General features: G+C 36.6%; 1 protein-coding gene across 1 annotated transcript in view; it reads left to right on the top strand.

Annotated features, from left to right (window-relative positions):
• Window positions 1-18,032, top strand: part of LOC115222592 (nidogen-1) — a 173,238-nt gene that overhangs the window by 92,040 nt on the left and 63,166 nt on the right. The window contains exon 5 of the mRNA XM_029792880.2: window positions 11,832-11,855. Within this exon, the coding sequence (XP_029648740.1) occupies window positions 11,832-11,855 (24 nt within the window). The remainder of the gene's footprint in view (window positions 1-11,831; window positions 11,856-18,032) is intronic.

The following is an 18,032-nucleotide window of genomic DNA, read 5'->3' on the forward strand; positions in this document are numbered from 1 at the left end:
AAATTCTGCTCAGGTCATCTTTGCCTTTCATCCTTTTGGGATTCATAGAATAAGTACCACTTGACTACTGGGGTCAATGTAACTGACTTAACTACTCTTAGGTAAGAGTATAAAAATTGCACTCCTCTGTGAGGCCATGTTGCAGAGTAGGCTCATCAAACCAGTATGATCTCAATCTCAAATCCATGGCCACCACATTGGACCATGTTTGGTGGAGAGAACATGCTAGCCTTCATCCTGCAGTGGACTCAACATAGGCAATCCAGCTGAGGCCAATCCAATGCATCCTTGATATGAATGGAATTATGATAGAAGATGAGGACTAAATTTGTAGAAATTGTTAGAAAGAAAATGTATGAGAGAACATTGGTTTATGTTTAGATGTATTTCTTTTTTACTTCTTGGTCATGGTTGGATACCTTTAAACGTTAAGCCTCAGTGACATGTTCAATACTTCAGTCTCTCACTTTTAGGACTTATGAAGTTTAGTAAATTTCATTATGATTTGACTATTTGCAATGGTCAAGAAAAGAGAGTTTCTAAAACAATATTGATTGTTAGAGAAAAGATGTTTTATTGGAAACTTACGTATTGTGATCTTTTGACAATGGCTTTTAAGAAATATTTGCTTCTTTGTAGAATATTTTACATTGTCCTGTATTGGTTTGGACCCTGGGTTTGTTGACATTCCCAAGTGTTTGACTCTATGTTGTAAAGGGAAGAATAAGAATTGCACTGATATTTTTTATTACCGAGTAGGAAGAGAAAGGGAAGTGTAGAGTCTTCAAGACTGGCAGGAAGGAGAAGAAATTTTTGGTGTTAAAATGGGCATGTAATGTCATTTCTTTGTAAACTTATGTTTATGTTTTGTGGTAGTGAGTATGGGTCATGCAGGTATAAAGGTAAAAGGACAGGTGAGATGATTAATCCTTGTAGTATGGAAAATTGTAGATTCCAGACATGTAAAAAGAAAACTGCAAATGTTTGAAAAATCTACACATAGTTTCTCTACTTTCTATCTTTGACTCAGTGCTCAAGCTAAGACGTTTCTGAAGTCTATGATTTTTGTTTAATAGGCTTCACAAACATGTTCTTATATAAATTTCAACTTGCTGTATATTAAACTTAGATAAACTTTTTTTAGGAGCAGATCACATCAGATATTTCTCATCATAAATCAAGCCACACCACTAAAACAAGAAGTAGAAAGCAAGGAACAATATCAGATAACTAGAAGACAAGCTAAACTTTAGATTTATACGTAGTTTGGACAGAAGTTGAAAATAAAAGGTTTGCCAATGTTCTGCGATGAAAAGATCGTAATTCTATTGTAAGGTTAAGCACAATTTTGCTGCAAGCTTTAAACCTTGTTTCAAATTTAGGCACAAGGCAAATAATGTTAATGGGAAGGAGCAGAGCTGGATTAAGACCCAAGAGAGAAAATAATGTTTATTTTTGTATACTTGCACTATATTTATATTTGAAAAGTTTCCTCCTACTTTTTTGAATTGCAAAGTCTTTGATGAGATCCTTAAAATTAATCTCAGGTAACACATCTGCATCTATTATTTAGTAGAAGTAAACACATCCTGAATATTAATTCTAGAGGGACAATGTTCTGTTAGTTATATGCTTGTTTCATGCTGTATAGTTATAAATGATACAGTCTGTTGCATGGTTGCTTAGTTACCATGTTGTGGTGTTGTGATGTATATGGTGTTGATGACCATCACCATATGGTCTGGTTGGATGCATGCATAATAAATGAAACAAACTCACAAACATTCAATATATTTATTGATAGAAGGATTTATTGTATCAGCCATCTAGAAAAGAAAAGAAAGATGCAGACAACATAACTGCCTGCTGGGAGGAGAGGAGTGTGCTGTGTCTTGTTGAAGGCTGACCGAGGTACATTGTGTGTGAGCGTTTGAAGTTGTCTCTTGCTTGAGGTGGTGTGTCCGAGGTGGTCTGCTTGAATGCTCAAGACAGTCTGCCTGGTGCCCAAGATTGTCTGCCTAGGTATCCAAGGTGGTCTCTCTCTGTGATTTAGGCACCAAATGGTTTAAGTAGGGTAAAAAGAGGTTAAATCTTAGAACATCTACATTATGCCACATCTTCATGCTGATTGGTCAATTTATAGACCAATCACGTAAAACTGTGGTGGCATACTTGTGATCCCAAGCTGAATATATCATGGTTAGGGTCCTGATCCTAACTATTTTTTTGGAGGTATTAAATGTCAGATATGTTAGTCAACAGTTTTCAGGCGTGCTTTGGAATTTTTTTTTTTTAGTAGGCATTGCCAATCATTGAATAATGGAACTTGTTGCAGGATAACCGTTTTTGTTCACAATTTTTGAAGTACATTTTTATATGGTTCAATAAGCAGACAATTTCAAAAGGTTTTTTAAAAAAATTTTGATGTTTGGTATTAGTCATATTTTCAAAATCTCTGTAAAAGTTAGTTCTTCTTATAGACCATAGTACTTTAGCATTTTTAACCTTGTTTCTTCTTCCCAAATATATTCTGAGAGCAAAACTGTTTTTACTTATTAAAATCCATGTAGCAGCTGCTTATGTTGAAATGAAAGATTCCCTTCATGAAGCGTCTGATTTTTGGCAATTACCTTCCAATACTGACACAGAACTGTTCACACTGGTATTTAAATTACAATTTGTGGACATTAACATCATTGGTTACAAGTTGCCAGTGAGCCTATCCCTGATTGGCTGCATGCTGACAGTCAAAGTGATAAGGAAGTGTCACCAGATTCTGTTTTTTTCTTTTTTTGTTGTTCCTTGGTGATATTTATATCCTTTGCCAATAAGCGTCAGCAAAAAAATATACACAGACACGCACACTCACTCTTTCATACACATGTACGCACACACGCACACACTCACACACTATATATATATATGAACATACATATGTATCACTTTTAATTCTATCTCTACAGATTTTCTGAGCTAGCACCGAAAGTTATGATATTTCATACACAAATATGTCTCCGTAATATATTACGGGTGCAAAACAAAATATGGGATCTTTACCAGTAATTAATAAACACACACACATATATATATATGTGTGTGTGTTTATATATATTTATACACTTGTGTGTGTGTGTGTATATGTGTTTGCGTGTATATACACAAACATACACACATATACATACGAGTTTTCTCAGCATCTGTTTACCAAATTCCATCGAGGCTGTAGTAAAAGACATTTGTCGATTATGTCATTTAGTGAGATTCAACTTAGGTCCCTGTCGTTGCAGAACGAACTCTGTGCTTCCGAAAGACATGTCTACAAGTTTTTCTTTTGTTTGCACAGCTTGCCACAAATCACATATTTTAAGAATGAAGAAAGTTCTTCATATAAATAAAGGCTTCACTGATATGTGATATGTTGAGATAATGCCATACAACACTCTCTTCAGAAAAGCATGTAAGAAAAACTTATCAAAGACACTTTAAAAGATCTGCCTCATTCATTCACGACACATCTGGTTTTTCTGTCAGTTGTTCAGACTAATAAATTCTTAAAAGGAAATAAAAAAGAAACAACTTCTACAAGTATTTGTTCAGACTAATTTACTCTTAAAACAGTTTAAATTTCAACACCCACCCACACCACTTAGCCAACATTCATTTTCACGTTCTACATTTGGGTATCTGGTTACATTCAATAATAAAAATCTCATTATTTCCCCTACATCTAGCAGCATTGTTTGTATCTATGAGAAGAAATGCTGTTCTGTGAAGCACAGTTTTTTTGGCCTCCCATCAAACTCGCTCTGCCATCACTAATAGACTGAATCTGTCTTTTCTATCAAAATCGGTCATATTCATTTGCAGACATTTGCCATCAGATTTAGTTAAGCAGGGGATTGGAAGAAGTGGCTGAGCATTGGACAAACTACCTGCATGCATAGTTATAGTTCTTTCTTTTTTGGGGGGTGGGGATATCTCAGAGTACACACACGAGTCTGTAAGCAATAGCATTTAAATATTGGGTTGACAGATGTCTGAGGCTGTCCAAAGGGTTTTTCAAAACAATATTTATATGATAATGGTTTCAAATTATGGCCCAAGGTCAGCAAGGTGGGGCCAAGTCAATTACATCGACCCCAGTGCTCAACAGGTACTTAATTTATTGATGGCAGAAGGATGAAAGGCAAAGTCGACCTCAGCAGAATTAGAACTCAGAACCAAAAGACAGATAAAATGCTACAAAGCATTTTGCCTGTCATGCTTATGATTCTGCCACCTTATTTATATAAGGAGTGGCTGTGAGGTAAATAGCCTGCTTACCAACCACATGGTTCCATCAGTCAGACAATCCTCACCATGAAAATGAGTGAGTGAGTGAGAGTGAGAGAGAGAGAGAGAGAGAGAGAGAGAAGCTTTATTGCTTTTCAAATATTTTTTAATCCAACTTTATTGATTCATATTGAAACTGAAATGAAATAATTATAATTAGGTTATTTAAAAAAAAATCTTTGATATTTAATAGTGCAATAATTTATATCATATATATTAATAACATACATGCACACATACATACACATACATTCATATACATGTGTGTATAATTAATTTAGCAAAGACCAAAGTATTAGTAAGTAGGAAAGCAGACATATTACTAATCCCTTCAGGGAAATGGCCCTGTTAGATATGTAGAAAAGTTGTAGGTAGAAATTCTATACAGTGTACCCGGTGCAAGCTAAGGACACACATAAGAGGTGCAGTGGTAGTCTTTGTGTGTAGCAGATGTGCAAGAACAACAAGCACAAAGAACCCATAGGAAGTAAGATTTCCTGCAATGTCCAGGAGGATCCTTAGAAGTGGTAGGCAGTTTCTGTTTCATAGGTGACCTAATTAGCAGTGGGGGAGGATGCTCTGAAAGTATAGTTGCCTGAAATAAGAACTGGTTGTAGAAAATTCAGTCATTAACCCTTTATTTCACAGTTATGGCAGATACCAGTGTCACACAAATGGCACCCGTGCCAGTGACACATAAGAACACCCATTACACTCTCATGCAATATTCTTTATTTCATGCTGCTCCTGTCCACTCAGCTGGCAAAAATGAGTAGTACCTGTGATTTCAAAAGGCTGGCCATGTTACATTCAGTGCTGAGAACTACATTGAAGGAAAGCATATCTGTGGAGTACTCAGCCACAGGCTGTTCTGTTGGTCAAACAGTTGGAACACTTGTTATCATAATTGATGGCATGCCAGGTGGTGTGTGTGTGTGTGTGTTTATATATATATATATATATATATATATATATATATATGGAAAAAAAAGTCAAGATAGAAAATGCTAAAATAATTTTATAAAAAACATTTCAGTACCGGTTTCAGTCATTGAGACTTTTTCAACTTTAAGTATGGAAAACAATTAAATTTAGAAAAATTAAAAAAAGTTTTTTTAAAGGAATATTTGCATAGTGTTCAAATACAAGTGGCATTTTCCTTGTTTCTGCCTGTCTCTATATATCCAAAATTATGGAATGGGGTTCTGTTAGCTAGGAAACATATGTAGCCTGGATTTTTTTTTTTTTTTACACCATTCCCTAATTCTGGAATTTCTATTCACATACACAGCAATCCCAGTTGCTAACCATGAACTAAAAAATGACTTTTTTTCAACTTCTCAAACTTTGATATGGGAAAAATTTATAACCATCTCCATCAGTAAACTACTATTCTTCCTGAAAGCTGTTTTTTTTTTATACCTTCTATAAATTGCTTGAATCTTATTAACTTCCTACACCTTGATCCTTAGATTTTACCATTACATATTGCTGTGTGTGTGTGTGTAATCAACAGTAACTCAGAGTTAAACAACACACACACACATGCACATACCCCCCCCCCTCACACACACACATGCACACTCAAACTCATTTACTCTATTTATGAATTTGATTGTTTAACTCAGTGATTCTCAGCTGGGCTCCACATAACCCCTGGAGAGTCACATGACCCTTGAAGAGTCACATGACCCTTGGGAATCCACATAACATTTTGCAATAAAATTGGTTATATTTCTGCAATGCACAAAATGGCTGTGTGGTAAGAAGCTTGCTTCCCAACCACATGGTTCTGGGTTCAGTCCCACTGCGTGGCACCTTGGGCAAGTGTCTTCTACTATAGCTGACCAAAGCTTTGTGAGTGGATTTGGTTGATGGAAACTGAAAGAAGCCCATTGTATATGTGTATATATATATATATATATATATATGTATATGTGTGTGTGTGTGTGTGTGTGTATGTTTGTGTGTCTGTGTTTGTCCTCCCAACATCACTTGACAACCGTTGGTAGTGTGTTTATGTCCCCGTAACTTAATGTTTCAGCGAAAGAGACCAATAGAATAAGTACTAGGCTTACAAAGAATAAGTCGATTTGCTCGACTAAAGGTGGTGTGCCAGTATGGCCGCAGTCGAATGACTAAAATAAGTAAAAGAGTAATTCTTAATAATCCCTTTTTTCCATAGGCCTGAAATTTTTGTGGGAGGGGACTAGTAGATTACATTGACCCCAGTGTTTCACTGGTACTTAATTTATCTTCCCCAAAAGGATGAAAGGCAAAGTTGACCTTGATGGAATTTGAACTCAGAACAGGCGAAATACCACTTAGGAATCAAAGGGCTCTGTAGGGAACAAAATGACTGAGAAACGTTAGTTTAAAGTATGAAAGCATTTATACATGAGGATGATGTTTGTGTCTTTTTGTTATCCAATATTTGGAACAAGCAAAAGAATACAAGAATTGGTAATGGATTATCCTTGTTCTTTTGTTTGTTTCAGTCATTTGATGGTGACCATGCTGGAGCATCACCTTAAAGGGTGTTAGTCAAAGAATTTGACCCCTAGACTTATTATTTGTAAGCATAGTATTTATTCTATTGGTGTCTTTTGCTGAACCACTAAGTTATGATGACATAAACATACCAACATTGGTTGGCAAGCAATGGTAGAGAAACAAACACAGACACAAATGCATAAATATATACATACATACAAAATCAAATCAATCCAAATCAAAATAGATGAACATCAATGGAATTTGTATCTTTGTGGTTCCAGTACCGGTGGCACACAAGAAAACCATCCGAACGTGGCCGTAGCCAGTACCGCATCGACTGGCCTCCGTGCTGTGGGCACAACAAACACCATCTGATCGTGGCCGTTCGCCAGCCTCATCTGGCACCTGTGTCGGTGGCACATAAAAACACCATCCGAAGACCCGGCGACGTAGTCAGTCCACCTATGCATACCTTCCTACTTATGACACTTGTGAAGACCTGTTGAGGCAGTGTGTGACACCTACTTATGACACTTGTGAAGACCTGTTGAGGCAAGTGTGTGACACTTGTGTAGACCTGTTGAGGCAAGTGAAAATCAAAATCAAATCAAATCAAATCAAACCAAATCAAAATAGATGAACATCAATGGAATTTGTATCTTTGTGGTACCAGTACCGTTGGCACACAAGAAAACCATCCGAACGTGGCCGTAGCCAGTACCGCATCGACTGGCCTCTGTGACGTGGCACATAACAAACACCATCCGATCGTGGCCGTTCGCCAGCCTCATCTGGCACCTGTGTCGGTGGCACATAAAAACACCAACCGAAGACCCGGCAAGACTAGTCAGGCCATAACCCGTGGCCCCTACTTGGGACGTAGTCAGTCCCCTGTGCATACCTTCCTTCCTTCCTGTGACACTTGTGAAGACCTGTGAAGACCTGTTGAGGCAAGTGAAAATCAAATCAAATCAAATCAAAATGGATGAACATCAATGGAATTTGTATCTTTGTGTACGTGCAGGTGGAGGGGCACACAAGGAAAACCATCCGAACGTGGCCGTAGCCAGTACCGCATCGACTGGCCGTGCTGTGGGCACGTAACAAACACCATCCGATCGTGGCCGTTCGCCAGCCTCATCTGGCACCTGTGTCGGGGCACATAAAAACACCATCCGAAGACCCGGCAAGACTAGTCAGGCCATAACCGTGGTCCCTACCTGGGACGTAGTCAGTCCACCTGTGCATACCTTCTTCTTGTGACACTTGTGAAGACCTGTTGAGGCAAGTGAAAATCAAATCAAAACAAATCAAAATAGATGAACATCAATGGAATTTGTATCTTTGTGGTACCAGTGCCGGTGGCACACAAGAAAATCATCCGAACTTGGCCGTAGCCAGTACCGCATAGACTGGCCTCCGTGCTTTGGGGACGTAACAAACACCATCCGATCGTGGCCGTCCACCAGCCTAATCTGGCACCTGTGCGGTGGCACATAAAAACACCATCCGAGCGTGGCCGTCTGCCAGCCTCGTCTGGCACCTGTGTCGGTGGCACATAAAAACACCAGCCGAGCGTGGCCGTTCGCCAGCCTCGTCTGGCACCTGTGTCGGTGGCACATAAAATCACCACTACACTCTCGGAGTGGTTGGCGTTAGGAACGGCATCCAGCTGTAGAAACACTGCCAGATCTGACTGGCCTGGTGCAGCCTTCGGGCTCCCCAGACCCCAGTTGAACCGTCCAACCCATGCTAGCATGGAAACGGACGCTAAATGATGATGATGATGATGAGTGATGATACATATATATACACACACACACACATTTATATATATATATATATATATATATATATATTTTAACCTTTTAAAACAAGCCTTCTGTAGTTTTTTCACTTTTTACTATTTTCTATATATATATATATGTATATAAAGTTAGAATTAACAAAAAGCAAAAGACGAAGACAGGTGTGTAAACAACAAACAGGTGTATTAGTTTAATGCTTGGGAAGGTGAAAAAGTCTTTTACGTTTCGAGCCTATACTCTTCAGCAGAAAGGAACACGAGAAAATAAACAGAGAGAGAATAAAAAAAAACGTTTTAGTGGCCAGCGGTCAATATATATTGACAATATTGTAAATAAGGATTATCTGAAATATCAACAGCATTACCTTTAATTCTATAATTATATTCTGCCTTTTAAGACCAACACATGTTTCATTTGCACCGATTAGTAATCATTACAATTGCAACTCCACTGTAAAACGGTGCAGTCCCTTCAGGGTTTTGGCTTGATATCCCTCGATATGGCTGTTTCACACACACACACACACACACACACACACACACACACACACACACACATATGACAGGCTTCTTTCAGTTTCCATCTACCAAATTCTCTCACAAGGCGTTGGTTGGCCTAAGGCTATTGTAGAAGACACTTGCCCAAGATGCCATGCAGTGGGACTGAACCGAGAACCATATGGCTGGAAAGCAAGCTTTTTGCCACATAACCATGCCTGTGCCTATAAATTAATAACCCATAGATTTCTTGCTAATTGTCAAATCCCTGATTCCATTTACCATAACCAAAGTCTTCTATTCTTCTTAAATGCCAGCTAATTACTCTAAAGACCATTGCTAAATAGCTGTCAATCTTTTTTACGTCCCCTGTGTGTACAACAAGTATTGGAAAGTAAATAAATTCTAATCTACAGTTGTTCTTCTCATTTGCTCACTTGAAACACACACACACACACACACATGCACACACACACACACACACATACTCTCTCACTCTCTCTCTCTCTCTCTCTAATTATATCCATTGTGATCCTCTAAACTCGGCCACCTTGAAGTTGACTTATTGCTGTAATTCGAAGTTCACCTCTTAGGAACTGTAATATTTATACTTCCTCCTCTTCCACTGCTGCCACTGTCGCCGCCACCAGCGTGCTAACGATTCTGCCAGTTCTGCCACTTTCAACACAAAACTATATCAAGTTTGTTCATACTCAGCTTTAGAAGCTTTGATTGAGCAGACCTATGATCAAAACCATTCCACTCACAGCAATCCTCTCTTGTGTTTTTAGACGTAACACATCCAGAACCACATTATTCCATATCGTTATCCCTTTTTAAGACACTAAGATATTTAGCCATTATTTCTAGCAGATTGAATTTCTACGTAAGATACGTGTTGAAGCTGTCACGGGGACATAACTCTATTAAAGAAAAACAGTTATTTCCCTTATTGTGTTCTAATCTAGGATTAGGGAGTGACTTAGCTACGCAACATTAATCCTCCCAGTTCTGATACTCTTGTGACATTACGCGTGATTCAACACCGCCTAGCCTTTTTATAGACCATCTAAAATTAGGAACAACTCACTCTAATTGCTATTATCGACTTCTGTCAATAGATTCTCATAAAATTATTTTTTCTCACGCACACTAATATAAATACCTACACATATATACACACAATCATACATAATGCATGCAACACACACATGTATGCATATATGTACACATACATTACATACATACAAATGTACATGTGCACATATATACATACACGCATGCACACACACACACACACACACACACTTTTCTACTCTATGTACAAGGCTCGAAATTTTTGGGGAGGGGTATAGTCGATTAGATCGATCCCCAGTACGCATCTGGTATTTAATTTATCGATCCCGAAAGGATGAAAGGCAAAGTCAACCTCGGCGGAATTCAAACTCAGAACGTAAAGACAGACGAAATACTGCTAATCATTTTGCCCAGTGAGCTAATGTTTCTGCCAGCTGGCCACCTTCATACATACATATATTACATATACATACATTATATACATGCATACAAACATGTGCACATACATACATACATGCATTCAATCATGTATACATGCATGTGTGCATGCATGCGTACATACATATATACATGCATACAAGCATGCATATACACATTCGTGCATACATACATACATCATATACATGCATACAAACACATGTTATACACACACGCAGATACATACACACCTATCTATGTAAACTTTACCATAAACTATTGAGTCAGTCCAGTGCATAATAGTTTAATTTAAATATTTCCAAGGACCTAAAAGGTTTCACATGAAGCGCTCTGCTTTGAGTACTTGCTTAATTATAGCAGCAACGACTGTAAGCTAATGAAAAGGATAATGTAATTCCTATTCTTGTGTCATTCATTAATTGTGTATTTATTTGTTTGTTTGTGTGTGTGTGCTTGTTTGTATTTCCCCTCCTTTTTCACATGTGTTTGCCGATTGTATACAATGGCCTTGCTGTTCATGTGGTTGGTGCGGTTTGCTTGCCTTCCGTCACAAGATAATGTCTGGGCTTCTTACTCTCTTGACATGCTGCGCAATCTTTGCAAAGAAAAGACTCATTCATTCGGTGGCGTTTGCTTCCGGTTCTCTACACAATCATATCATCTGAGTTGTTTGTTATTGTTTGATAGACTGGGAAATTAACACCCCACTTGGAAACGGATAGGGGTTGGTATCAGGAAGGGCAACCCGACAGAGAAAACTTTGCCTTTAATGTGCTCTCACCTGACCCATGCAAGCATAAAAAAGTAGACCGTAGATGATGCGATGACAGTGAAAACTCTGATGACAAGGACAATGAAAATATGATGAATATTGCAGGAAATCTAAATGTATAGCAAAGGGTTGAAATTTCATTTGTTGTTATTAATGCATTTATCATTCATTTCTTTGATGGAAAACCATATTCTAAATCTCAGAATATATCTCCATTCATAACACACAAAAAAACTTATCTTACAAAATTTTATTTCTTTCAGCTGACTTTTTTTTTTTTTTTTTGAATTTTTAGTTTCCCAAGTTTCTTTTGTCTTTCTTTCTTTATTTTTTCTTCTTCAATGATGTTTAGAAATGTTTGGTAGATGATCAATTAAATCCATGCTATATGTCTGTATTCTCTTTCTTTAGTCGAAGGATCAGGAACCGACACTCGTAAGTATCCCTAGATATCTACAACAGTGTTGTCGAATGAAAATAATCACCTGTTAACTTTGCATTTCCGTTTTTTTTGGTTTTTGTTTTTTGTTTAACATTTGCTGCATCCACATGAATATGCTTACAAAAAAAAAAAAAGGGATTTGTATCAATGAATGTTTTTAAACATAAACCCATGCAGAAGTCCATCTTATACTTATATTCATATTTTATAAATCATTCATAGGTAGGATCAATAAAAAAAGTACTCCATCCAGGAAGAGATAAATAACATTTAATATACACAACTACAAAAGAGAGCTTCTAATAGTTTCATGCCTTAAGATACATTAAATTGACAGGTTCATATAGATTCCTCAGAGCTACATAGCATGCTTTATAAATCTGACAATTTAATGTATCTTTAAGCATAAAAGTATTAGTAAATCTTTTGTAATTGTGTTTATTAGAGAGTATATATATATATAACCATGTATATATATATTGTAGACGAAATTTAATTCAATCAGTGAAGACATTGAGCTGAAGCAAAGAGTTTCCTTGCTTGATGATGCATCAATCTCATTTGTCAATCATTTTGAATCCAAAATATCTTTATATGTTTGAGTTTACACAAAGAGCACAAAGAGTATAGAACACTCTGTGCTGAAACAGATATATGTATACACACACACACATATATATGTATACATATATGTATACACACATATATGTATACACACACACACATATATATATATATATATACATACATGCATGCATACTTGCATTATCTTCTACCATTTACATATGTACATGCATGCATACACACATATATAGAAGCATGCATACATGCATACAAGCACATACGTGCGTACACACTCTGGGGTGGTATCCAGTTTATATACAATATGAAGTAATAAGTACAGAATAATATAAAGTGGGTAGATGTTTGACCCTTTCATTACAGTATTTCTGTTGAGATGCTCTGTGTTTCTTTCAATTAATTTTAAATATAACAAAGAATTTAGTAAAATAACTTAGTTATCACTAAGTTGGTTTAAGGAACATAAATTGTGACTAAGGTTTGGTGGAAGATTTTAATTAAAAACTTATGAAATCAAGACATTTGTACTCAGAGAGCCAGAGCTGGTTTCAGCCGGGTTCGTAATAAAAGGGTTAACGAACAGGATTTGTTCCCCAATTATCAACTTGCCTCTGTCACATTTGTTGTGCTGTTCTATAAAGCCATGTAGAAAATAGTTGGATTATAATTGCTATTTAAGTCTACGTTTCTGGAGAAAAGCTTCGTTGCAAGTAACTTTGCAACACTATATCTATAATGCTGAATGTGGTTATGGACAAAGAGAAACAATAGCCAGAAGTGAAAAGGAATGCCACAAGGTACTAAGCGTAATAGAAAGGAAACCCAGTTTGAAATAAGTCCACAATGTAAGTCGTCGTTGTGTTGGCTTTTGTGGCAGGGTTTAAGTTCAATCCCCAGAAGAAGAAGCAATGGAAAAAAACAACAGGAGGACATCTAAGATTTTTTGACCTGGGTGGACCTGATTTCCTTAGAGTGTCAGAAGTACTGCTAACAAGTCGAAGCACCTGTTTGATGGGAGTTCTTCCTCTGAAGGTTTCCCCATCCTGCTTGCTCACCCTGTAGTGAAGTTTCCACTCACCCCAGTTTTCATTATTCTTCGTTATTGTTTCAGATAAGAGAAACATTGTATCCCAAATTCTTAACTAAGATTTCAACGACAACATTGATTTCATTTCCTTTGTATGACAAAAATTTAATCTTCAGGAAAGTAATGCAAGGAACTGAATGCCTGATTTTGATTGAGTTAGACAAATTCTTCAAAAGCCATTACTCCAGCTGATTACAGTAATCCCTCGACTATCACGGGAGATACGTTTCAAAGCCCCCACCCCCCGCCCCCCACCGCGATAGGTGAAAATCCGCGTAGTAGAAACAGTATTGTATATATTTTTTTATTATTTTTATAATTTGTGAATATTTTAAAAATTATAGATGCAAAACAACACCAAAGAGGAATCGACGTAAGCGTAAATAATAGACTGCGATAGGCGAACCGCAATATGGCGGGGGAATGCTGTAAACAGTTCGATCCAAGGGAGATAATTTAAGTTATATCAGGGCAGTTTTAGAATCAGTTATTTCAAATTTATGAAGAATTTTGGCATTTACTGAATGGGACATTTTAGAGTTGCATCGCCAACAGAGCTGAATCTTTGCCGTTGTCCACTGCAGTTGTTTCTGGAGTGGAGTTTTAGTGATGGCCACTCACCGTGTGAGTCCGTACAACATGATGCTGTTAGGAAAACAATGTACATCCATCATAGGGTGAAGTGTATGATTAAGAAGTTTTCTTCAGAAACCATGAGATCCCAGATCGAATCCCATTGCAGGACATTTTGGACAGATGTTTTGCCCAAGACTTAAGAATGGAAACTTGGAAGATGGAATCTGTTCAAAAGCCCACTGAATGGAAAGTACTTCCAATTGAAAAGTCCGTCCTTGTCACTGTTACACTTAACCTGCCAGAGAATCACACAAAGGTGTACCTGCATCTGGAATACTCAGCCAGGTCACACATTAATCTAGATCAGTGGTTCTCAACTGGGTCCACATAAGATTTTGAGTGGGTTTCATGCAAGCAAAGTAGCAAATTGGGGATCTACAATAATATTTTAAGGGCCCTGAACAAATTTCACTTTAGATGTATGTATTGGTATTTTTTTTTTTTTGCAAGAAACAACTAAGTTTCTTCCTTTAACATTTTCCAGGGTTCCATCTACACTAGTGAATGTGTGAAAAACAAAATGGGAATTTTGAAAGAAGTTTCTATAAAACTAGTTTTTAAACATGGAATGGCTATGAGGGTCCACCAGAATAAAATAGTAATCAAAGGGGTCCAGAGATGAAAAATGGTTGGGAAGCCCTGCTTTAGATGGTCATAAAGGAAAATTCACAGGAAATCCTATTATATACTTATACACATATACATTAATACATTTGTTAAAAAGGAAAAAAAAAACCTGACAAAGTTCTTTCCTAAGTCATTTACACTTATAAAGTTGGTTTCCTAGATTCTGGGGATTTAAATATTCCCCAAATGAATGGCATTCTGGTACAATACATTGTTACTCATTTTTAACGGCTGAGTAACGTGAAATGAAGTGTCTTGTTCAAGGGCACAGTGCATTGCCTTGTCTGGGAATTGAAACCATGGTTTTACAATCATGAGTCCAGCACCCTAACCACATATCCACATGCCTCCACTTAATACAAACATGCTCATAAACACGCATGCATGCATGCATTCATATATACGCATACAAATAGCTATATCTATTTGTCTGTCTATATATATATTTGTTCATACAAAATTCATTCATTCATGTATGTATATATATATATATATACAAACATAATTCTACACACATATACACATATACATAATAAGTGAGACATTGTTTCTTGGACCAGAATACAAATATTTCATTAAAAATTAGTGAGTAAAACAAGATTTATAGTCAACCATTTCAAAATTTACTTAGATTTCTATTGGTTGTAATCGGTGGAGCACTTGGTTTTATTGCCAACTGCGCAAGTGTTTGATGGTTGTCTCCTGTCGTCCTAGAAAGATGGTTCTGCAATTCCTTGCTAAATGACCTGCAAAAATGATTCGTTTATAGTGATCAAATGTATTTGCTGTACATTAAGCTCATTTCCACCATCAAATCTGACATTACCTGAACAAGTGCCCAGCACATGGTGTACCACATGTACACATGCATCAAAGTGATAGCAGAGTGAAGTGAAATGAAGTGTTTTGTTCCAGAACACAGCACATTGCCCACTTCAGGAATTGAAACCATGATCTTATGATAGAGTGTGCAACACCTGAACCACTGTCATACACCTTCACAAACTGTATAAGTAATAATCTGGTAAAGCTAACGTTTTTAGACAATGGAGAGATCCTCTAACATGTATTCTGCAAATTTAGTCTATAAACAGTGGGAATATGCAAAATTTTTTTCTAAGATTTAGTGTAGCTGCCCACTATGGTTAGCATTTAGGTTCTTGTGGTCCAACTGCAAAGTTACATCTTTCATGGAAACAATCCTTTCTTAACTGCAAGAACTCAAAGAATTAAAAACAAACAAACAAACCATACATGCATACATATTTATGCAAACACCTTACAATCATACTCACATGTATGCATGCACACACACACACACATTGCATGAAATAAGTTATTTCTCCATGCATTGAAAAAAGATGATATATAATTTAACTCTATAACCAGTTATATTGAGTGTTTGCAACTTTGATATTTGTAACTTGTTTGTGTGTGTGTATTTGTATGTGTATATTTTTCCAACTGTGTACATATATATGTGTATATGAATGTACACATATAGATGAATGTATGTGTGCATGCATGTATGTATGTGTTTTTACGGCTATATGCACTTTTGTTCTAACAACACTGGAAGCAAATGAAGATTTGATATTTCATCTACTTACATCTTCAATTAAGAAACGTTTGCATGGCTGAAAGCATGTCTACGACAGATGCATGGCAGCAAATGGAAAGTTATACTTTCAATGGAGAAAAGCTATGGCGCTGTTGCTTAGGTTTGTTATCTGTTTGCATGGCGATCTTCTCTGATGATGATAAATGAAGAATACTCAATATAAAACAGATATGGAGAGGATGGATGGGAAGTTTGGATGTAGAAATGTTAGGGAGGCATGGATTGTTGGTGTTGCAGTTGTTTAATTTCAACAAGCTGCATTTTGAATATCGAATGCAATGTTTAGATTCTGAAACCCCAATGAGCCATGCCTCTGTCTGCTATGCAAACGATGATGAAGTCTCTGGTATACATTCGTTGGTTACATCTTGTGTTCATAGTCTTGTCCTGCTCTATTTTTTAAATGCAGTCTGGTTATCTGTGCTTGATGGACATAGTTTAGTGTTGAGATATGATGATGATAATAATAATAATAATAATAATAATAATAATGATAGTGGAATTATTGTGTATAATGCTCAGGTGCTCTACACCTCATCAAAGGTGTATGTACAGAACATAGAATTATGTAGAAAAGTCAGGAAAGTGAACAGTGTATGAGTCATGATATACATGTGTGCATGTGTATGGAGGGGGAAGGGAATATCAGGTGTAATGTTGGTGAATTTCAGGGATCATGGAGGTTTTAAAGGTTTTATTAATCTTGAAGGTTTTAATAATCTTGAAGTCTTGGTTCTTGACTGGTGTGGAAATTTGTGTGTGTGTGTGTGTGTGTGTGTGTGTGTGTGTTTGTATGAAGAAGATAATTGCAAAAGAGACCAGCATATATTTATTAGCCTAATGAGAAACTGTAGTTCATAGATGGACTGAGGATTAAAGGGACTACTTATAATTAGTATGATTAATTTTTAGTTTGAATTTTTAATGTCTGTTAGAAAAAAAAATTGTGAGGATAGATTTAGTTCGAGGAGATATAGTTCTAATTAGGGATGGTCAGATTAGGAAGAAAATCCATGACAAAGTAATGCTGTAAAAAATTCATGGTTTTGTGTAGCAAGAAAGGATCTAATTAATAATCCAGTTAGAGTTTTAAGTACTCAGTAAGGATATCAATTATCAATATGTAATTAAATGGAAGGAGAATTAACTGTAAGGTAGGTGGGTAGGGTGTAGGGTTAGGTGTGATTAGAATTAGAAGTTGAACTGCAAATATTTTGATTCAGAAATAATTTTAAAAGAGAAACTTTTAAAGAAATGGGCCTGAAATTTTAAATTATTTAATTTGTTATTAAAGGAAAGAAATTCTAGCAAATCTGTTCTTTTGTAGAGGAAGTTTATTGCCATAAGAGCAGAGTCAAAGACATAATATATGGAAACGGTAGCAGTTAGTTTTGGTGAAGGAAAGACTAAAATCCTAAACACAGCAAGGCATCGTAATTGTCAGTTAAACCTTTTGATGCTATATTTTTGTTTTTAAATACACCCTTTGTATTTTGATTAATTAATTAAAATCACAATGGTACAGGAAAATAACTTTGTCATTATCCAGTTAGTATCTAAGGTGGTATGTTGGCAGAACCGTTAGCAAACTGGAGAAAATGCTTGGTGGCATTTTGT

Source organism: Octopus sinensis, linkage group LG20 (assembly GCF_006345805.1).
Source record: "Octopus sinensis linkage group LG20, ASM634580v1, whole genome shotgun sequence".
Taxonomy (NCBI): domain Eukaryota; kingdom Metazoa; phylum Mollusca; class Cephalopoda; order Octopoda; family Octopodidae; genus Octopus; species Octopus sinensis.